At 41.5% G+C, this 23,466-nt stretch overlaps 1 protein-coding gene and 1 long non-coding RNA gene across 4 annotated transcripts in view; one reads left to right on the top strand and one right to left on the bottom strand.

The window, feature by feature from the left end:
• LOC117871071 lies at positions 1-23,178 on the bottom strand. The gene is made up of 4 exons (XR_004644150.1): positions 23,093-23,178; positions 19,038-19,091; positions 18,358-18,500; positions 1-39 (listed from the first exon to the last, which is right to left on the bottom strand). It is a non-coding gene; the product is annotated as an uncharacterized LOC117871071 (long non-coding RNA).
• The window catches only part of KATNAL1 (katanin catalytic subunit A1 like 1), a 52,319-nt gene that overhangs the window by 4,910 nt on the left and 23,943 nt on the right, over positions 1-23,466 (top strand). The window contains exons 2-4 of one of the 3 annotated variants that reach the window (XM_034758681.1): positions 12,762-12,937; positions 16,892-17,052; positions 20,825-20,993. In XM_034758681.1, coding sequence (XP_034614572.1) covers positions 12,776-12,937; positions 16,892-17,052; positions 20,825-20,993 — 492 coding nt within the window. In that variant the 5' untranslated portion in view covers positions 12,762-12,775. Of the gene's footprint in view, positions 1-12,761; positions 12,938-16,891; positions 17,053-20,599; positions 20,748-20,824; positions 20,994-22,236; positions 22,391-23,466 lie in introns of those variants that run through there. The other 2 variants (XM_034758682.1, XM_034758684.1) reach the window with 2 other exon arrangements.

Raw genomic sequence — 23,466 nt, forward strand, 5'->3', positions numbered from 1 at the left:
TGCACTAGGACACAGGGTTTTCCCCTCCTAGGCAGGTCTCTGAAAAGATAAACAATTAAGGCAAGCATTTATACCTTTTGTTACATACAATAATGAGCAACAGCTGCATATTGTTAATACATAGGTCATCCTGATATCTTATTTTTCACATCTGTTTAGACTCTAGTCTACATTCCATATTTATCCACACAAGGTCGCAACAACTTCTCACACAGTTCTTTCCCACTCGCCTCACACAATCCTCACTTCTACTAAAAAAATTAAGGAACAGTTTTAAAAAAAATATTTGAAAGGTAAGGGAATGGTTTCTGTGCTTGTTTCATTTAAATTAAGATGGTTAAAAGCAACATTTTTCTTCTGCATAGTAAAATTTCAAAGCTGTGTTAAGTCAATGTTCAGTTGTAAACTTTTGGAAGAAAAACCATAACGTTTTGTTCAGTTACGAACATTTCAGAGTTACAAACAATCTCCATTCCCAAGGTATTTGTAACTCTGAGGTTCTCCTATATAGCACTTTATATGTTCAAAGCGCAGCTCTAATTGACTTCAGTTGCAAGTGCTCAGCACTTCTGCAAATCAGACACCAAGGTATTAAGATGGCACCCAGAATATGAGGAACACAGTTAGTTTGAACATTTTCGTTTAAGTTTCGTGTCTATGGCAGAGGCAGGGATAGAATCCAATTCAGCTGTCTTAACTGTAGAACCACCTTTTCTGTTTCTGCAAAAGCCTGCCTCATTCATTCCACCCCTTCCAACTTCTGCAACAAGTCTTACAAATAACAGCTTCCTTTCCTACACATCCCTGATTCTGTGCACTGAATGAGATAGGGATCTTGTGGATAAAATAGGATGTGATCATGTAAGTAAAGACTGTATCATGCACGTGCACAAAGAAGCTGGCATTTCCTAACATTTGAATGCTTGACTTTACAACCTTACTATTGTTTTATCTTAGGACTTTTATGTGTAATTTCCTAGTTTTTTAAAAAAGCAAACTGAAAAACAGATAATTCATCATGTGGTATCATATTGACACCTCCATGGTTCATCGGCAGAGTTGGAACCTTTAGCTCCACTGCCCAGTTCTCTGCCACTAGTGAAGTAACTGATAGCAGTAGTAGGTTGTCATCGTTTGTGTGTACCACAAGAGGGGGTGAGACACACATTTTGCTAGTGGATTTCCCAGGTATTTGCTGTCAGCAGAGGAATGGTGAGACTCACGAATTAATAGGTTTTTTTCCAGGCTGTCTCTCTGTTGGGCACAGACTTCTGCCCATTCTATCCCTACTCCCCTCAGACTTGATCCCTTCTGCTCCATCCCCTCCAATCTGTCCTAGTCCCGTCTCTTCCCCACCCTGGCTCCTTCTCCCAGTCCCATTCTTCTTGCCTACTGTGACGGTGCTGCCCGTGGGAGCCAGCTGAGGTCCAGACACACCTGTCAGATATGATGATGATTTCTGAAAATCTTATCATATAAAATAAAAGGTTCTTCCAATCCCAAAGGATCATCCACATACCCAGGTTCAATTATAACTTAGAACTTACCGAAAATACATGCTTATAGCCAATTCTTATTAACTAAGCTAAAATTTATTTAAAAAAAAGGAGAGAGAGAGAGAATTGGTTAAAAGATCAATATACATACAGACTTGAATTCTTGAGGTTCAGATACATAGCAGAGGTGAGCTTGTAGTTGACAAAAGTCCTTTAGATATATAGTCCATAGGTTATAGTCCAATGTCCATATTCATGGTGACTCCAGTCAGTGACTGGGGATCTCAATCCTTATGGCTTAAGGTTTCCCCTCTTGAAACCCAAAGCAGATCTGAGATGCAGAAGGATCGTGTCCCAAGGTTTTTATATGTTTTCAGCAGCCTTTTGGCCTGAGAAAACAATAGGCTCAACTTTCCTTCTTCTAAACATCATGGCAATTAGCACAGGATAATTTATCCATTAAACAGTTCAGATACAGGTTAACCCAACCTTCAAAGAGACATATAGACAATAATACTATTTCACTCAAGTATCATCATAAATGTTAATATTCCTTTTTTTATCTTTGAATTAAATTTGAAATAATTGTGCGTGAGGATAAAGTCACAGAGCTCAGCAATAAGTTGTGCTGTGTCATCATCAGAGATACTGTTCCTGACAGCTTGTATTCCATCTGTATGTGGGATGTTTGTGTAGAGAGCCTCTACATCCATGGTGGCTAGGATGGTGTTTTCTGGGAGGTCACCAATGCATTGTAGTTTTCTCAGGAAATCTGTGGTGTCACGGAGATAGCTGGGAGTGCTGGTGGCGTAGGGTCTGAGTAGGGAGTCCACATATCCAGACAGTCCTTCAGTGAGAGTGCCAATGCCCGAGATGATGGGGCGTCCAGGATTTCCAGGTTTGTGGATCTTAGGTAGTAGATAAAATAACCCCGGTCGGGGCTCTAAGGGTATGTTGATTTGTTCCTGTGTTAGTGTAGGGAGTGTCCTGAGTAGATGGTGCAGTTTCTTAGTGTATTCCTCAGTGGGATCTGAGGAAAGCGGCCTGTAGAATTTGGTATTGGAGAGTTGTCTGGCAGCCTCCTTCTGGTAGTCAGACCTGTTCATGATGACAACAGCACCTCCTTTATCAGCCTCTTTGATGATAATGTCAGGGTGGTTTCTGAGGCTGTGGATGGCATTGCGTTCTGCACGACTTAGGTTATGAGGCAAGCGATGTTGTTTTTCCACAATTTCTGCCTGTGCACGTCGGCGGAAGCATTCTATGTATAGGTCCAGACTGTCATTTCGACCCTCAGGAGGAGTCCATGTGGAATTCTTCTTCCTGTGTTGTTGGTGGGAGGGTATCTGTGTATCAGTGCGCTGTTCAGTGTTATCATGAAAGTATTCTTTGAGTCGGAGGCGGCGAAAGTAGGCTTCCAGATCACCACAGAACTGTATCATGTTCGTGGGGGTGCTGGGGCAAAAGGAGAGTCCCCGAGATAGGACAGACTCTTCTGCTGGGTTGAGTGTGTAGCTGGATAAATTGACGATATTGCTGGGTGAGTTCGGGGTACCCCTGTTGTGGCCCCATGTGGCAGGTAGGATTTTAGACAGCTTACGGTCCTTTTTCCTTTGTAGAGAGGTGAGGTGTGTAATGTAGATCTCCTGTCTTATTTTAGTAAAGTCCATTTGTGTGGAGGGTTGGTTATTTATGAAAGTCTCCAGGTTGGAGAGCTTTTTCTTGATGTTTTTCTGTTTGCTGTATAGGATGCTGATCAGGTGGTTCCTCAGTTTCTTTGATAATGTATGGCATAATCTCTCACTGTGGTCTGTGCAGTATGTAGATAGCAATGGATTTTTCACCTTCAGTCCATTTGGTATGATGTCCATCCGTTTGCATTTGGAAAGGAAGATATCATCTGTATTTGTGCAAGTTTCTTCATGAGGTTGATAGATTTCCATTCCATACGGCTAAATGCAGTGCCTTGCATGGTGTCAAGTATCAGAGGGGTAGCCGTGTTAGTCTGAATCTGTAAAAAGCAACAGAGGGTCCTGTGGCACCTTTGAGACTAACAGAAGTACTGGGAGCATAAGCTTTCGTGGGTCAGAACCTCACTTCTTCAGATGCAAGTAATGGAAATCTCCAGAGGCAGGTATATATCAGTGTGGTGATAACGAGGTTAGTTCAATCAGGGAGGGTGAGGTGCTCTGCTAGCAGTTGAGGTGTGAACACCAAGGGAGGAGAAACTGTTTCTGTAGTTGGATAGCCATTCACAGTCTTTGTTTAATCCTGATCTGATGGTGTCAAATTTGCAGATGAACTGAAGCTCAGCAGTTTCTCTTTGGAGTCTGGTCCTGAAGTTTTTTTGCTGTAAGATGGCTACCTTAACATCTGCTATTGTGTGGCCAGGGAGGTTGAAGTGTTCTCCTACAGGTTTTTGTATATTGCCATTCCTGATATCTGACTTGTGTCCATTTATCCTCTTGCGTAGTGACTGTCCAGTTTGGCCAATGTACATAGCAGAGGGGCATTGCTGGCATATGATGGCATATATAACATTGGTGGACGTGCAGGTGAATGAGCCGGTGATGTTGTAGCTGATCTGGTTAGGTCCAGTGATGGTGTTGCTGGTGTAGATATGTGGGCAGAGTTGGCATCGAGGTTTGTTGCATGGGTTGGTTCCTGAGTTAGAGTTGTTATGGTGCGATGCGTGGTTGCTGGTGAGAATATGCTTAAGGTTGGCAGGTTGTCTGTGGGCGAGGACTGGCCTGCCTCCCAAGGTCTGTGAAAGTGAGGGATCATTGTCCAGGATGGGTTGTAGATCACTGATGATGCGTTGGAGAGGTTTAAGTTGAGGACTGTGGGTGATGGCCAGTGGAGTTCTGTTGGTTTCTCTTCTGGGCCTGTCTTGTAGCAGGAGTCTTCTGGGTACACGTCTGGCTCTGTTGATTTGTTTCTTTATTTCCTTGTGTGGGTATCGTAGTTTTGAGAATGCTTGGTGAAGATCTTGTAGGTGTTGGTCTCTGTCTAAGGGGTTGGAGCAGATGCGATTGTACCTCAGTGCTTGGCTGTAGACGATGGATCGTGTGGTGTGACCGGGGTGGAAGCTGGAGGCATGAAGGTAGGCGTAGCGGTCGGTGGGTTTTCGGTATAGGGTGGTGTTAATGTGGCCATCGCTTATTTGTACGGTGGTGTCCAGGAAGTGGACCTCCCGTGTAGATTGGTCCAGGCTGAGGTTGATGGTGGGGTGGAAGCTGTTGAAAGCATGGTGGAATTCTTCCAGGGCCTCCTTCCCATGGGTCCAGATGATGAAGATGTCATCAATATAGCATAGGTAGAGAATGAGTGGACGAGAGCTGAGGAAGCGTTGTTCCAGGTCAGCCATAAAACCGTGTTTCCAGGTGAATTTAAAACAGGGGTTCTCAAACTGGGGGTTGGCACCCCTCAGGGGGTTGCGAGGTTATTACATGGGGAGTTGCAAGTTGTCAGCCTCCACCCCAAACCCTGCTTTGCCTGCAGCATTTATAATGATGTTAAATATATTAAAAAGTGTTTTTAATTTATTGGGGGAGGGGGTCACACTCAGAGGCTTGCTATGTGAAAGGGGTCACCAGCACAAAAGTTTGAGAACCACTGATTTAAAACAACTTGCACGTCATTTTTGACACCAGTATCTCATCTAATCATCATGTGGCTCTTTCCTACACTAGAGTAAAACAGCTTCCCGTCAAGACATCCTTAGAAATGTCTTCGTTCACGGATCATTGACAAGAGGAAGCGTTTACAGACATTAGTGTCAATATAGCTGCCACGCATGGGCCCTAAGTTTGCTTGTTAAAAATCCTGCACTAGCTAGGCTAAACAGGTCACAAAGGATATCAATCTTCATTCTTTGGCGTATAAGCTGAACTGATCCCTAACTGGAGTCAGGAAATAATTTTTCTCCTCTGTGGCATACAGTTCACCACTCACCAAGATACATCTAGTATAAAAGGCTTTAGCCTTCTCTGGAGGAGCATCATTATATTGGCAGAAATTCTATATGCTGGGTGTTCGGCTCAGACTGGTTTTTTTTAAATTTCAACCAAAACAATTCAGCCATATCAGAGAACAAGGTTAGGGAAAAATGTATTTTACCCATGTTAAAAATTCTGATGACCTTTTCTTTGAACAGTTCTAGTACCCCCAAGCTTTGCAGCAGAGACTTGAAATTGGGTAGGGAGTTGGCCTCTTAGAGCTTCCAGTGCAGAATTGGAGTCAGAACTGGCTTCGAGCCCTTAGAAGTTCCAGTCTTCAGTCATATCCAGTTCCGTTTCCCAGAGAGGGTCTGAGAAACCCAAAGGTAGCTTTGGACGCCACACCAAATCCACTTTCCTTGGTGTCGAGAGATGGAGAAAAGAGGAATACATGGTACCATTGCTCCATGCAGTCCTGTTCCTGAGGATCAGGCAGGCAGTTGGCACTGAAGGTTAAGGTGGAATTATCTGGTGCTAAGGTAGGAGGTTCTTGTTATCAGAAGCCCATCTCCTTGCTTCTAAGGATTAGGTCCATCTTATTTAGTTCTGATGGAAAGATTGTCTATTCTCCCCAGTTTCAGTCCCGGGGAGGCTACAGTTTTCATTTCAGGCTCCATTATCTGTTTTGCTGAACAGAAATCCCACAATGCTCCACTTGCTAGGGTTATGTTAAAGATTCCCTTGGAATTGAGGATTTGGAGCTGAAGTTTCTTTATTGTTACTTTGGTGCCGATGGAATAGAATGAGTGGTTCCTTCTAAGGTAATTTATTTCCTTTTGCCTCAAACTAGACCTTTCTTGGTTTCACCATTGGCACAGAGTACTTCAGTGCATCCCTTTCAGTTGAGGTTTTGAACCCCACCTTCTGCACAAGGGCCATTTTGCACGTTTATCTGCCATGAGCCAACTGGCCTTTCTGGACATCACAGTCTTGGAGGATAGGAATGGCAGTCACTTTTTAATCTCCCCGTTGGTATACCAACCTGCCAAACCCCTGTACTACCTCCTTCACTGAGGTATGATTCAGATTCCACAGCTGAGGACGAGAGTGTAGGCCATACTCCATAGAACTCATGTTTCTCTAGTGTATGTTACGATAGACATCATCAGTATTATGGAAGATGTAAAATCTTCCAAAACCTGCTCATCAGGCGCATGGATGCATTGGTCTTTGAGCTATCTACTGTTCAAGAAAAGTCTCACAAATTGTTGGATATTCTGGAAATGAGACAGTCAGACAGAGGGGTTGTATTAATAAGGGCCTCCTAGATCCTACCAAAAATTTCTGGATGGCACCAGTATCCATCTCACCAAGTTCTCAGAAACTTTTCAGAGGGCTCCAATCTTTGAGTCCACCCCAGTGACATAGATCCTCTTTGACAATCTTTTTGAAGACCTCCAACGCCAGGGGAGTAACCTTGTTTTATGATTCAAGTAAAAGCAACATTCCTGGGACAAAGTGTGTCCAAGCTTTCAACACCACTGCCCATGTCATGTCCTATGATTTCAGTTTCTATTGCTGTCGTTTCATGAGCATTGAAATTCATATTTGAAGAAAACTCAAAAAAGCCAACAAACATTTGCCTCATCAGACCTTGTTAGGTACACTACACAAATTAAAAGAAATTGGATAGTATACAGAAGTACATTTGTCTTTATAGTGCATGGAGTGTAACTGAGCTCTTTAGACGTAGTGTAGCTGGGAACTACTGGGTTCGAGATATCTTCAGGGCAACTGCTACTAAGGAGAAAATATTTTTAAAAGAGAGGAAGGATAGTCTTGTAGTTAAGGTGCATTCAAATGGGAGTTGAGAGCTGAGGTCAATTCTTGACTCTGTCTCTGTTCCCAAACTTCTGCTTACATGGCCTTTCCCTTTCTTCTGTCCTTTCCCTATTTTGTATATTTAAAATGTAACCTGGTTAAGATGAGGTCTTTCAAAAGATCCTAACACAGAGGGCTCTTAATGTTGATTGGATCTCCTAATCACTCATGTAATACAAATAATATAATAAATATAAAGCCTCATGTGATATGTGATGGGTGGATGGTTGCTAATATATGTTGTGGTGTTCTATAAATTAAAGCCTGATTCTGTACACGAACACTTAGTTTGCAGTGAAATGGGGCGTAAATGTATCCTGCACTAGTCTGCTGTCCGGGTTCCCTCCAACTCTGAACTCTGGGGTACAGATGTGGGGACCTGCATGAAAGACCCCCTAAGCTTATTTCTACCAGCTTAGGTTAAAACTTCCCCAAAGCACAAATCCTTTTCTTGTTCTTGGATGGTATTGCTGCCACCACCAAGTGATTTAGACCAAAATCCAGGAAAAAGGGCCACTTGGAGTCCCTGTTTCCCCAAAATATTCCCCCCAAGGCCCTTCACTCCCTTTCCCGGGGAGGCTTGAGAATAATATACTAACCAATTGGTTACAAAATGAGCATAGACCAAACCCCTGGGTTTTTAGGACACTGAAAATCAATCAGGTTTTTAAAAGAAGAATTTTATTTTTTTAAAAAAAGGTAAAAGAATCACACCTGCAAAATCAGGATGGAAGGTAACTTTACAAAGTAAATAAAAAGATTTAAAACACAGACTCTGACTCTGCTTTCCAGTTACAAAACAGGAATGAAATTACCTCTTAGCATAGGGAAAATTCACAAGTTAAACCAAAAGATAATCTAACGCATTTCCTTGCCTTTACTTACAATTTTTGTAATTTTAGATGTATCATTTCAGGTATCTTTTCAGGAGATGGTTTACCTGCTTGGTCTCTCTCTCTGTTCAGAGAGAGAACAAATAAAGAGAGCACAAACAAAACCTCTCTTCTCCCCCCCTTCCCCCCAATTTGAAAGTATCTTCTTTCCTTATTGGTCCTTTTGGTCAGGTGCCAACCAGGTTATTTGAGCTTCTTACTCCCTTACAAGTAAAGTGATTCTGTACCTCTGGCCAGGAGGGATTTTGTTACTGCATACATAAAGGTTGTTACCCTTCCCTTTATATTCATGACACCTGCCATGAACCAAGCATCTATGATGTGGACCCTGCTGCCATGCTCTAAAAGTTCCCTAGTGCGCTTTGACTCACTTTGAAACTGGAATAGATTAAAGCACATTAGTGAACTGTTAGTGTAAGGCAGCATGGTCCACACAGGCACTTACCCTGCCCTAGCCTGCTGTGCACTATGTTTACACCCTAGCTTGCTGTAAACCAGGGGTCTCAAACACGTGGCCCCGGAGTTTATAGATTCATAGATTCTAGGACTGGAAGGGACCTCGAGAGGTCATCGAGTCCAGTCCCCTGCCCACATGGCAGGACCAAATACTATCTAGACCATCCCTGATAGACATTTATCTAACCTACTCTTAAATATCTCCAGAGATGGAGATTCCACAACCTCTCTAGGCAATTTATTCCAGTGTTTAACCACCCTGACAGTTAGGAACTTTTTCCTAATGTCCAACCTAGTCGTCTCTTGCTGCAGTTTAAATCCATTGCTTCTTGTTCTATCCTTAGAGGCTAAGGTGAACAAGTTTTCTCCCTCCTCCTTATGACACCCTTTTAAATACCTGAAAACTGCTATCATGTCCCCTCTGAGTCTTCTCTTTTCCAAACTAAACAAACCCAATTCTTTCAGCCTTCCTTCATAGGTCATGTTCTCAAGACGTTTAATCATTCTTGCTGCTCTTCTCTGGACCCTTTCCAATTTCTCCACATCTTTTCTAAAATGTGGTGCCCAGAACTGGACACAATACTCCAGCTGAGGCCTAACCAGAGCAGAGTAGAGCGGAAGAATGACTTCTCGTGTCTTGCTCACAACACACCTGTTAATACATCCCAGAATCATGTTTGCTTTTTTTGCAACAGCATCACACTGTTGACTCATATTTAGCTTGTGGTCCACTATAACCCCTAGATCCCTTTCTGCCGTACTCCTTCCTAGACAGTCTCTTCCCATTCTGTATGTGTGAAACTGATTGTTCCAAAGTGGAGCACTTTGCATTTGTCTTTGTTAAACTTCATCCCGTTTAACTCAGACCATTTCTCCAGTTTGTCCAGATGATTTTGAATTATGACCCTGTGTTCCAAAGCAGTTGCAATCCCTCCCAGTTTGGTATCATCTGCAAACTTAATAAGCGTACTTTCTATGCCAATATCTAAGTCGTTGATGAAGATATTGAACAGAGCCGGTCCCAAAACAGACCCCTGCGGTACCCCACTCGTTATGCCTTTCCAGCAGGATTGGGAACCATTAATAACAACTCTCTGAGTACGGTTATCCAGCCAGTTATGCACCCACCTTATAGTAGCCCCATCTAAATTGTATTTGCCTAGTTTATCGATAAGAATATCATGCGAGACTGTATCAAATGCCTTACTAAAGTCTAGGTATACCACATCCACCGCTTCACCCTTATCCACAAGGCTCGTTATCCTATCAAAGAAAGCTATCAGATTGGTTTGACATGATTTGTTCTTCACAAATCCATGCTGGCTGTTCCCTATCACCTTACCACCTTCCAAGTGTTTGCAGATGATTTCCTTAATTACTTGCTCCATTATCTTCCCTGGCACAGAAGTTAAACTAACTGGTCTGTAGTTTCCTGGGTTGTTTTTATTTCCCTTTTTATAGATGGGCACTATATTTGCCCTTTTCCAGTCTTCTGGAATCTCTCCTGTCTCCCATGATTTTCCAAAGATAATAGCTAGAGGCTCAGATACCTCCTCTATTAGCTCCTTGAATATTCTAGGATGCATTTCATCAGGCCCTGGTGACTTGCAGGCATCTAACTTTTCTAAGTGATTTTTTAACTTGTTCTTTTTTTATTTTATCTGCTAAACCTACCCCCTTCCCATTAGCATTCACTATGTTAGGCATTCCTTCAGACTTCTTGGTGAAGACCGAAACAAAGAAGTCATTAAGCATCTCTGCCATTTCCAAGTTTCCTGTTACTGTTTCTCCCTCTTCACTAAGCAGTGGGCCTACCCTGTCTTTGGTCTTCCTCTTGCTTCTAATGTATTGATAAAGTCTTCTTGTTTCCCTTTATTCCTGTAGCTAGTTTGAGCTCATTTTGTGCCTTTGCCTTTCTAATCTTGCCCCTGCATTCCTGTGTTGTTTGCCTATATTCATCCTTTGTAATCTGTCCTAGTTTCCATTTTTTATATGACTCCTTTTTAATTTTTAGATCATGCAAGATCTCGTGGTTAAGCCAAGGTGGTCTTTTGCCACATTTTCTATCTTTCCTAACCAGCGGAATAGCTTGCTTTTGGGCCCTTAATAGTGTCCCTTTGAAAAACTGCCAACTCTCCTCAGTTGTTTTTCCCCTCAGTCTTGATTCCCATGGGACCTTACCTATCAGCTCTCTGAGCTTACCAAAATCTGCCTTCCTGAAATCCATTGTCTCTATTTTGCTGTTCTCCCTTCTACCCTTCCTTAGAATTGCAAACTCTATGATTTCATGATCACTTTCACCCAGGCTGCCTTCTACTTTCAAATTCTCAACGAGTTCCTTCCTGTTTGTTAAAATCAAGTCTAGAACAGCTTCCCCCCTAGTAGCTTTTTTAACCTTCTGAAATAAAAAGTTGTCTGCAATGCAGTCCAAGAATTTGTTGGATAGTCTGTGCCCTGCTGTGTTATTTTCCCAACATATATCCGGATAGTTGAAGTCCCCCATCACCACCAAATCTTGGGCTTTGGATGATTTTGTTAGTTGCTTAAAAAAAGCCTCATCCACCTCTTCCACCTGGTTAGGTGGCCTGTAGTAGACTCCTAGCATGACATCTCCCTTGTTTTTTATCCCTTTTAGCCTAACCCAGAGACTCTCAACACTTCCGTCTCCTATGTCCATCTCTACCTCAGTCCAAGTGTGTACATTTTTAATATATAAGGCAACACCTCCTCCCTTTTCCCCCTGTCTATCCTTCCTGAGCAAGCTGTACCCATCCACACCAACATTCCAATCATGTGTATTATCCCACCAAGTTTCAGTGATGCCAACAATGTCATAGTTGTATTTATTTATTAGCACTTCCAGTTCTTCCTGCTTATTCCCCATACTTCTCGCATTTGTATATAGGCATCTAAGATACTGGTTTGATCTCTCCTCCCAGTTTTGTCCTGACCCTCCTTTCTCTCTGCTAATATAGCCCACACTCCCTCTCGTTTCCGACCCATCTCCCAGGTCTCCATGTTCCCCACTTACCTGTGGGCTTTGCTCACCTGTCCCCGTCGAACCTAGTTTAAAGCCCTCCTCACTAGGTTAGCCAGTCTGTGTCCAAATAGGGTCTTGCCCCTCCTCGAAAGGTGAATGCCATCTCTGCCTAGCAGTCCTTCCTTGAATAGCATCCCGTGGTCTAGGAAGCCAAAGCCCTCCTGGCGACACCATCTTCGCAACCAGGCATTCACCTCCATGATGCATCTGTCTCTGCCCGGGCCCCTACCTTTGACAGGAAGAATCGAAGAGAATACCACCTGCGCTCCAAACTCCTTCACCTGTACCGAGTTATTTCCTGCGGCTGCCAAGCTCCCCTCCCCCGCTGCCTCCCCCCCCACAGTGCGCCGCGTTCCCGCTCCTCTGCCTACCTCCAGGTACTTCCTACTGTCAAACAGCTGTTTAGCGGCGCTTAGCACTTCCCAGGAGGGAGAGGGAGGAGCGGGGAGCCACGCATTCAGGGGAGGAGGCGGAGAAGAGGCAGGGCAGGTGTGGGGATTTGGGGAAGGGGTTGGAATAGGGGCAGGGAGGGGGTAGAGTTGGGGTGGGGACATTGGGGAAAGGGTTGGAATGGGGGCGGGGAAGGGGTGTGGTAAGGGCAGGGCCTCATGGAAGGGGTGGAGTGGGGGCAGGGCCGGGGGCAGCCGGGGGGGACATGGGACTTTTGTACCTTTTATATGAAAAGGTGTCAGTGATGCGGCCCTCGGGCCAATGTACTAGTCCTCATGTGGCCCTTGTGGTGATTTGAGTTTGAGATCCCTGCTGTAAACTGAATCTTGACAACAAGAGGGCTCAGCATGGTTGCTGCAGTCCACTTGCATGTAATGATTTAACAGGCTCAGGGTAGAGGAAAAATACATATGCTTTACCAGTCGTGGTTTATTGTCAATAATCAGCATAATAAGGAGGTACTATAATAATCTGTACATCTAAATGGTAAAATGGATGTAAAGCAGCCATACAAGCAATAGCAAAACAAAAACTACCTAATGATTTTCTGAATCATTATATAGCCTGTACAAGTTTTCGTCTTTTATGATTAAATGTTATGTTTTAGGTTTGTGAGAGACGATGAATTTGGCTGAGATTTGTGATAATGCCAAAAAAGGGAGAGAATATGCGCTTCTTGGGAACTACGACTCCTCTATGGTATATTACCAAGGTGTCATCCAACAGATTCAGAGACACTGTCAATCAATCCGAGACCCAGCAGTTAAGGGCAAATGGCAACAGGTATGATGAAGTGGTATTGCACTGTATGTGGTAGATTTGGAAAGAAATACAACATTGCACAAGCTTTTTAAAATGTAGCCCAAGTATATATTGGCTAAATTGAAGTTCATGATATTTATGTGGCAATATTTCTTGTGACATAGTTAGAAGGGATTCTTTAGTTCTAATTTAATCAATTTTCTTGTCTTCATAGTGTGTCTTGCTAATCAATGGACTAATTGTGTGTGACTGCCTATTTTGGAAATACTATTATGTTTTCTACTAATACTATAATGATTTCCTTTTGCTCTCTCATCTTTCATCCAACTAATAAGCAGCAAGCTATGATGTGAGATGGGCTTGCATCATTAAAAAGATCAATATAGTTGCAATTATCTAAAATGTTACCTGCAGATAGTACTCTTAGGCCCTGATCGCACCATCACTTGGGCATGTGCTCAACGTTATTTGCATGAGGAGTATTTGTGGTTCGATTTCTAGGAGTGATGGAAAGAGTGAGAATGAATCTGTAGTGTTAATGGGAGGTAAATTGCTCCCAAGCTACTGATCTGTGTTAGTGCAGAGGTGGAGGAAGCAGACTGGCATAGTAATAGAAATAGATAAGCAGCAGACAGTGTGCTGCATCACTTAATGCTATAAGCAGGTGTCATCTGAGATTCCAAGGCAGATAGATCCCACAGCAAGGAAAACATACAAAATGCCGAAATGCATAAATCATGGATTCAATACTTAAACACAATATTAACATCAGATGTGAAATCTTTGAGGGATAATGTCACAGTTTTTAGGCCAAAACATTTGATTTAGCTCAATATTGTAACAAGATTAGCGTTGGATCTTGGAGTCCATTAACTTGCATGAACTCACATATGTCAGTCTGGGTTTGTATAAATTCTTACAGCATACATCTCTTGGATTCCAAATATCACTTTGAAAAAAAAAACAACGGGCTATATGCGGCGGTGGTAAGGGATGAGCAGAAAAACTGCCTATTTTTGTGGACTCTAGCAAAATCAATGAGACAAATTCTGTCCTTGGATCTGGGCATGCTGGTATCATGACTTTAGTAGGAGCCCCCTGCAGGCAACCAAGGATAGAGCTTGGTCCAGTGTTATGTGCTGTGCAGACTTTAAACAAACACATATAATTAGATTGATACTGATGTCAGACACATTTTGGCAAAATAAGGCACTATATAAATTAAAGTTGTTGTAGACAAAATGTTCTATGTTAACTTCAGCTCCATTCAAAACGCGCACACAAAAAATTTGTTTATCAAGGCAAAATGGACAAAGTAAAGGGACAATACAGGTTTATGTTTGTACGTGATACTACTGTAAACAGGCAAAATTTAAAATAATTACCTGAGATTATCTCCTTAGTTAAATTAAGAAAAAAAATGCACAAGACATATTGCATCCCATTCAAATTAAGTTTTATACAATAAGAATTTGTATAAGATATGTATACAAAGTGTATTCATAGTATACACTTTGTACACACATCCTCCAAAGATTAATTTGTTGATGTTGGAAAACACTTTTTGTATAACGGAGGGAATTCAGGATGAAAGCAGAAGACAAGCTGATCAGTTTTCAAAACGATCTAAAAGGTCCAATCCTTCCATCACTGAAATAAATAGGAATTTTGCCTTTGACTTTAATGTGGCCAGAATAAGTCATTAAAGCTCAAGTGCTTAACTTTCAGACCAGGATTACTCCCACTGACTTCAACAGTATTCGTAGGAACATAAGAATGGCCATACTGGGTCAGACCAAAGGTCCATTCAGCCCAGTATCCTGTCTACTGACAGTGACCAATGCCAGGTGTCCCAGAGGGAGTGAACCTAACGGTAATGATCAAATGATCTCTCTCCTGCCATCCATCTCCACCCTCTGACAACAGAGGCTAAGGATACCATTCCTTACGCATCCTGGCTAATAGCCATTAATGGACTTAATCTCCATGAATTTATCTAGTTCTCTTTTAAACCCTGTTATAGTCCTAGCCTTCACAACCTCCTCAGGCAAGGAGTTCCACCGGTTGACTGTGCGCTGTGTGAAGAAGAACCCTCTTTAATTTGTTTTAAAACTGCTGCCCATTAATTTCATTTGGTGGCCACTAGTTCTTATATTATGGGAACAAGTAAATAACTTTTTTCCTTATTCACTTTCTCCACATTACTCATGATTTTATATACCTCTATCATATCCCCCCTTAGTCTCCTCTTTTCCAAGCTGAAAAGTCTTAGCCTCTTTAATCTCTCTTCATATGGGACCCATTTCAAACCCCTAATCATTTTAGTTGCCTTTCTCTGAACCTTTTTTAATGCCAGGATATCTTTTTTGAGATGAGGAGACCACATCTGTACGCAGTATTCAAGATGTGGGTGAATCATGGATTTATATAAGGTCAATAAGATATTCTCTGTCTTATTCTCTATCCCTTTTTGAATGATTCCTAACATCCTGTTCGCTTTTTTGACTGCTGCTGCACACTGCATGGACGTCTTCAGAGAACTATCCACGATGACTCCAAGATCTCTTTCCTGATTAGTTGTAGCTAAATTAGCCCCCATCATATTGTATGTAAACGAAATATCATACTATTTACATTGGGGCTATGAAAGGTCTTGGCACTTACTAAGGTTTGTCAATCTGCCACATTAACTTGACATTTCTAATACTTGGATTTCATTGAAAAATTAATTTAGTGCATTAAAGAAAAGGATCTCCTTGATTTCAGTGGGAGTTGGATCAGGCCATGAGTCAACAGATAGTAGATTAACAAGTATGAGAGAGATTTTAAGGAATTATCTATTTGAATGGTGCTAGTTATCTACTATATTCCCTGACCAGTAGAAAATGGAAGTTTCAAACATACAATGCAAGTGTATAACTTCAAAGTCAGACTTCCGTTATAAAAGTAAGAAAACGTGGGTGAAGTGATATCTTTTACTGGACCAGCTTCTGTTGGTGAAAGACATAGGCACCGACTCTGTGGGTGCTCCGGGGCTGGAGCACCCTCAGGAAAAAAAATGGTGGGTGCTTAGCACCCACTGGCAGCCCCCCATCAATGGCTTCCCCCCCCCCCAGCACCTTCTGCCTGCCGCTGGGTACCGCTGATCAGCGCCTTCCCCTCCCTCCCAGTGCCTACCGCCTGCTGTGCATCAGCTGTTTCGCAGCATCAGGAGGTGCTGGGGGTGAGGGGAGGAACAAAGGCACAGTGTGCTCGGGTGAGGGGGCAGAACTGGGCGGGGAAGGGGTGAGAAGAGGCAGGGTGGGAACAAGCAGGGCGGGGATGGGGCACTGGGAGAAGGGGTAGAGTATGAGCAGTGCCGGGGGGGCACCTCCCGGCAGATTAGAAACTGGGTGCTTATGGTGAAAGAGACAAGCTTTTGACCTCCACAGAGCTCTTCTTCATGTCAACTTGTCTGTTTCATCAACAGAAGTTGGTCCAATAAAAGTTATTTCCTCACTCGCCTTGATTCTCTCATATCCTGGGGCCAACATAGCTACAATAACACTGAAAACAAATTATAAAAGTAAGTCATGTTCCCAGTTTCTTCTGTTGCTTTAGTTGTCTTCTTAACCTAGGCTACCTTTATTTCCCTCTCTCATGTCTGTGTTACTGAAAACATTTCCTGATGCTTTGAATGTATTGTGACGGTTCACCTGTACAAGTGAACATCTCTGTCAAGTTTTGAACAATATCAGGGCATGGATCTTGCAGCCCATGCTCTCAAGGTTCCATTGAAGTGTAATAGGAGTAGTCGCATATCTAAGAGCTGCTGGATTGGGCCGTTAGTTCTTCGTAAATGTTAATTTATTCTATTGTAGTAAACATTCTCTAAACCTTTTATTCTGTTGTAAATTGAGATTGTATATATAAAAAAAGATGTGTGCAAAAAATTAAAACACTTCTTTTTTCTGAAATCACTTGTTTATTTTGAAGGTCCGGCAAGAATTACTGGAGGAATATGAGCAAGTAAAGAGTATTGTCAACACGTTAGAGAGTTTTAAAATAGACAAACCTCCAGATATTCCTGTATCCTATCAAGATGAGCCATTTAGGGATCCTGCTGTTTGGCCACCTCCAGTTCCGGCTGAGCACAGGTAACTGGAAAGCACTTTGGGATAGTTCAAACCTTAACTCCACCCTTGAACATTAATATCTCTTACCAGTGGACAAATTGATTTTTCAAAAGTCTGTTGCTACCTAAAAAGAATTCTGCAGTTCAATTGTGGGGGTGATTTTTGAAGAATTGGACGTGTTTGTACAGTGGAAGAGGAAGTGAGTTTGGGTATTATGGTGTGGTAAGGCCTATGTATGGAGGTTGGGCAGGATATTAATATTTCCATAACTGATTTTCTTGACTTTTGATGATTGTCTTGTTAAGAAATTCACTTGAACAACTTTAATGCTAACAAAATTCTTTGTTTATTATAAATGCCTTGGAATAATAAAAATTACAGATAGAAGAGACCTATTAAATCAGCCACTCCTGATCCCTGATATTGTAGGATGGGTTATTCGTGAACAGTGACTGTTTTTGCGGTCAGTAGTGGTTCAGGTATGGCCTAAGATACATAATATGTTGCCTGAAGCCAATTGCTTTAGTACTGAAGGAAATCTGCAGACAAGGTGATGCTTTACAGAGCTAGGGCCTGATTCAAAGCCCACTGTAGTCCATGGAAATACTCCCATTGAATTCAGTGGACTTTATAACAGTAGGGTTACCATATGTCCGGATTTTCCTGGACATGTCCGGCTTTTTGGTCCTCAAATCCCCGTCCGGGAGGAATTTCCAAAACGCCGAACATGTCCGGGAAAATAGGGAGGCATGGTAAGGGGACTGCCTCCTCCCCAGGCTCCAACTTTCCTGGCTCCCGCCGCTCTCCACCACGCACTGGGGCCAAAGCAACTTCCCCAGCGCAGCAGCAGCCGGAGCCCGGGGGGCGGGAGGGAGGAGGGGGAATGTGGGGTGCTCAGGGGAGGGGGCGGAGTTAGGGCAGGGACTTTGGAGAAGGGTTGGAGTTGGGGCAGGGCCGGGGGTGGGGAAGGGGCGGGGTTGGGACGGGGCCAGGGCCCCGTGGAGTGTCCCCTTTTTTCAGTATTGAAATATGGTAACCCTATATAACAGGCCCCTAATGTAGGTCTCTAATCTAACTTTTTACTACATAAAAGTGTTACACATTGTATTTAAGGGTTCTCTGAAAATACTTGAGTTGCCCATTTTGTTGTTTGAAAGAGTGGTCAGTTGTCTGATTTATTTATTTATTTATTTATTAAAAACTATTTTCATGAAGTCCTAAAGACTTTCTTATCAGGTCATAGGAGGCTTTTTTTTGCCAGTTGGAATTGAGGGATACGATAGAAAAAAGTAAAGCATCTGTATTAGTTTTAGATTTCTAAAATACCTTTCATCTGGAAGGATCCTGCTCAGCAGAACTGGAATACAGGCCCCTGTGGGATGGACGACAGCAATCCGTGGGAGGTGGAAGGGGGTGGCCTGCTTTTGGGATATTTATCATCTTGCAAGATATCACTGAATGATGTAGAGCTGAGTTAGCAAAATTGGGAATTTGGTAGTAATTGGAAGCAGGTACTAACCAAAAGCTATTTTGTAGGCTATATGAAATGTGTTTGGTTTTCTTAGTGCATTACCTAGTGGACAGGGGCCTGATTCTTCATGACTTTATACCATGTGTAGTCATTTACTCCCTGTTCAAAGTGGGTGTAAAACATTGCCATAGCTTGCTGCTTCAGTTTCCCCCATCTCTACCCCATTACACTATTGTGAGTGTCAAGCTACTCAGTGACTCGAGAGCATGAGTACCAACCTCAGGACAGACTATTAAGAACCAGGGCACTAGCCCCAAATTGATTGTGAATTTTATACTTAGATGTCACCAACCAGTTATCAAGTGTAAACTCCTCTGGAATTATAACAGCCAAACAAGGAGTCATAGACAGTCCCCTTGGGAACTCCATTTTATCTTGTCCCCAGGTGAACATACCTTTGTGATAGATGGTCCCTTACACCAAGAATCACAACAATATTCAGGTTATTCCCAGTCCCAAAGGACCAGTCACTTACCCAAGGTCAGTTGTACCTTAGATCTCATGCCAGAGACAATGCTTGTAACCAACCCTATAATAAATTATATACAGATTTATTAAAATATGAAAGGAAATAAGAGTTACATACAAGGTTAAAGCAAGTAAACAGATACACACAGATGAGTTACAATCTTAAATTTCAAAAGGTAATAGAAGCTTCTATAATAAACAAGCGCTATATGTTTTATTGGGCTAATCCAGGCTAAGCAGCTGTGTGGACCTCTTTCTTATGCCTAGGAAACCTGGCCCTCTAGAATCCAAACAGCATAAATCTCCAGTTCCTTCTTATTACGAGTTTTTATCTCCCTCATCCCTTGTTCTCTGAGCTGCAAACTCAGCTGATGGGAGGAATCCACTTGCATGACTCATCTTCATGTGGGGAAGGCAAAACAAATACATTTATTTTGTCCTCTTTAATGTCCCACAATAGTCCATCTGGTGTCAATGGACCTTCCGTGTTGGACAGGATGTAACACCTTCTGTGGGAGACCAGCATTTCACATTAGCTAATGTCTCTCTCTCCTGTCTGGTGATTTACAGAGGCTTAGATTACAACTTCTCAGTTATTACCTTATAATATGGGATACAGATGTTATAAATGAGATTAATGCATGCAGCAGCTCACAAGCATTCAATAAAATCTAAACACATTCTTATAATTCTAATACCTATTTTAACAATATTAACAGCCAGACTGGCTCCAGCTATGTATCTGTCAATGTTCAGTTGAGACATGCGGACCTTAGTACGAGCTGGCACCTGGTCTGCCAGTGTCACGGTGAGCTTTAAAGTTTGCAGGCGATTTTGGATGAAGGGCAGTGCAAAGTGGATTTATTTATTTATGTTGTTTATAGATTAAACTGTTTCTTGGCTTGGGTGTAGGGTCATAGATGGGAGAGGTGACCCATCCCAGCAGGTCAACCCCACTTGTAAAATAAATTAGTCTCATGCGGCTGCAGATGACTAAAGAAAATTACTTTAAACAGTAACAGTAGCAGCAACTCTGTTTCTTTACGCATGATGAAAAATTATTTGAAGTAAATACTTAATAATCACATCCAGTTTGTGAAAATGTGTGTGTAAGACTTTTAAAAATTAATCTTTCAAGAAAGTAGTTGCAAGTTTTGAAACAATGGCAGCAAACATGAATAAAGGGATTTATTAGAGGGAACAGTCGTTTAAATTGATTACATCTTGGCCATATATTTTGTTCTGTATTTCAAGTCTAAACTGACCTCCCAAGCAAAATGAATATGACCTCAGTTTAATCTTAAAACCAAATTCTGACGCCTCATACCACAGCTCAGTTTCCGTTAAGGTCAGTGGGAGGTATACAAAGGTGTCTGAGTATGCAGTTTGGTTCTATCTAGTCGTAACTTTCTGGACAATTTGTAGGTGTTGACACTTTCACATGGGGCGATTAAGATTGAGAATAGGTCACTTTTTTCTCATTGTCTTGCTCTCTTAGATATTGAGGCCTGTCAAAGTTCTTAGCTGGCCTATTTCCTGGAATTTCTTCTACAACTGTTCTTATAGGATCTGTGCTTTTGAATATAGTATAATTTAGTCCCATGATTTATAGCTACAGGAAACTGAAACTCAGAGCCTGAAACTAAAATCTGATTTGTTTTTTCCACATGCATTTTGGTTGGTTATTGTAGGGTTGGTCACGAATGCTGAGTTTTTGGTATTGATCTTTTTATTTTTTTTTTATTTTTTATTTTTTATTTAAACTGTGATTGATATATTTTCTTTGTTTGCCAGGGCTCCACCTCAGATAAAACGTCCCAACCGAGAAGTTAAACCTTTGAGGAAAGAATCACCAGGATTGCAGCCGCGAGGGCCTGTGGGCAGAGCACACCCAATATCAAAAAGTGAAAAGCCTGCCAGTAGCCGAGAGAGGGAATCTAGAGCTAAAGGGAGAGAGGACAAGGTAAAAACTGGGGGCAGAGGAGTTGGAGGGTTATGTGTGCAGGGGGGGAAAGCATTTTTTTAAATAAATAAGCAAAAACTGAAGTTTTCCTGTGCAAGGGCAACATGGAGGGTCCACATCAGATTGTGGACAAAGCACGCATTACGGAGTGATTCAGTTGTAATATCACCAAGCTGGATACTGCTTTAAACTCTCAGCACTGTTTTTAATCAGGAAGGTTTTTTTTATAACAGCACAGTTTACTGTAGCTTTGTTTTTCTGCATGTTTCAGCAAGATTATGGGCCTGATTCTGATCGCCTGTATAATAGTATAAATCAGGAGTAAATTCTATTCAGTTGTAACAGATCAGAATTGGGCCCTATTATAAAGTTTTCCAAATAAAGAATAATATAGAAGTGAGATCAGTGAGTGTCTTTAGATATTATGCAGTTTTATTAGGATTCTGCAGGATTTAAATTAAGAGGAGTTAAAACAATTGAGATTGTTCTGTAAATTCTGCAATGGTCTACAATTATTTACAAAAGTATTTTTAAGTATGTTCTTAACTAGCAGGTGGAGATGTACCAAAAGCATTCCGATTAAAAAGACAACCAAGCTTTTTTAAGAATCCTATCATTAGGAGATTATTATTATAAATAACAAGACATTTAGAGGAAAATGTTTCTTTGAAAAGCATTGGGCGGACGACACAGTGTTCTGAATTAAAATGGGCTGGGAATTGAAGTTAGTTTTTGAAAAGGTTTGTTGTAAAAAGAGAAACAATACTAGAGTGAGAGAGAAGACAGTAGGAACTGATTGACCAACATGTAACTATAGAAGACATTTCAAAAGGAATTCTTTTTGAGAAAGTAAGATGCGTGTGTGAAAAATTGGATGTTTATAACTAAAACTGCCTTACAACCTTAACTGTGGAGTCACTATCAGGAATCCGTAGAAGCCATGGTATAAATCAGTGATACGCAGCAGACCTCAGTGGTTCAGGAGTCAAATTAACCAAAAGAGCCACAGTAGTGTGAATTCATTGTTTTATTTACTACTGTTCATATTTAAACAGTATGACAGGGAAATACTTAGTTTTTATATACATATATATTATTCTCAGAGCAAATAAGTTAATAATTTAATTGGTTAACATCATAAAAGCATCCTGATTGGTTAATAACTTAGAGGGGTTAATAATTAAATCACACAGTGTTTTAATATTATGTGCTGCAAAGAGTCGCAGGAGACACGTTAAAGAGCCATTTGTGGCTCATGGGTCGCAGTCGGAGTATCACGGGTATAAACAGTACAAGACTGGAGCATAATGAGATGCCTTTTGTGAGATATGGAATCTTACCTATTTGGAGCTCGTGGTGTAATACAGGTTGTGATTGGTGAGTTAGAAAATATTTTGGTAAGTTTTTTCATAGCTACACACTAAATACTCAAGAATGAGAAAGGACTTAAAGGGAAGAATCCAGCACTGTCAAGGGATAGACAAAAGTGACCTTTATATCAGTTATTTTTGATTCTGTAGAAGAGGGTATTAAGCAACACTAGTCCTCCTTGTCACTGGTTGTTCGGACATAGTCTTCTAGCAGTGCCAGTGAATACACTTCTAAGTTTATTTGAAGTTTAAAGTTGAATCATTTTAGAAATCTCTCTCTACATACTTAGAACAGCAAGATTTACGATAACAAGGGAACACTCTGCAAGCTATAAAAAGCTTTTCAAGAACGGTGAAAATTGTTTACAGTTCTGCTGGTTAAATGAGGAACTGGAATCATGTTGTGTGACCAGTTTAATACACCAGGCATGTATGCATTCAAGTCTTGCCTTTAATGAGGGTAAAACCATGCACTTTAAAGTTTCCTGTAAGGAGCATTATAAGGCTTTACTATGGATGAGGCTGTGCTGGTACTACTTCTAGGACAGTATTGGAGTAATACTACTAATAATCTACAGCAGGGAAGCCAGATGGAGAAGTTTCATAAATAGAAATATATTTCATATAGTATGTAACTTTTTAAAATTGCTTTTATCTGAATATTTTTTAAAAACCTTCTCATAGTTTACATTAATACCTAAAATAAGCAAGAACTTAGATTTCTCCTACCAGTTTTATCCTTGTCCGCTAACAAGCATTGATGTCATGTAGTGTTTGGAATGGAGCTGAAATTAGCATACTTCTTTTTGTCACCATGGTATCAAATGGGTATGCCAGTGCTGATACATAGATATAAATGCTTCTTTTTCTGGATTTGTAGCCAAAACCACTATCTCATCTTATGGGTTTGTAACCATCCCCTTCCCAAGCCATGTAACAACCTCTTCAATCTGATTGTAAGCAGGGTCATGGAGTTTGTCCTTTATTTGCCTTTAAAGTAATTTGCATGTTTATGGTGCTACATAATTAATAATTTCTACCCTGAGATCCCACTCCGATGATGTTTATGCACTAGCACCCCTTTAAAATGCGGTTTCCCAAGT

This window comes from Trachemys scripta, chromosome 1 (genome assembly GCF_013100865.1).
Source record: "Trachemys scripta elegans isolate TJP31775 chromosome 1, CAS_Tse_1.0, whole genome shotgun sequence".
Lineage (NCBI taxonomy): Eukaryota > Metazoa > Chordata > Testudines > Emydidae > Trachemys > Trachemys scripta.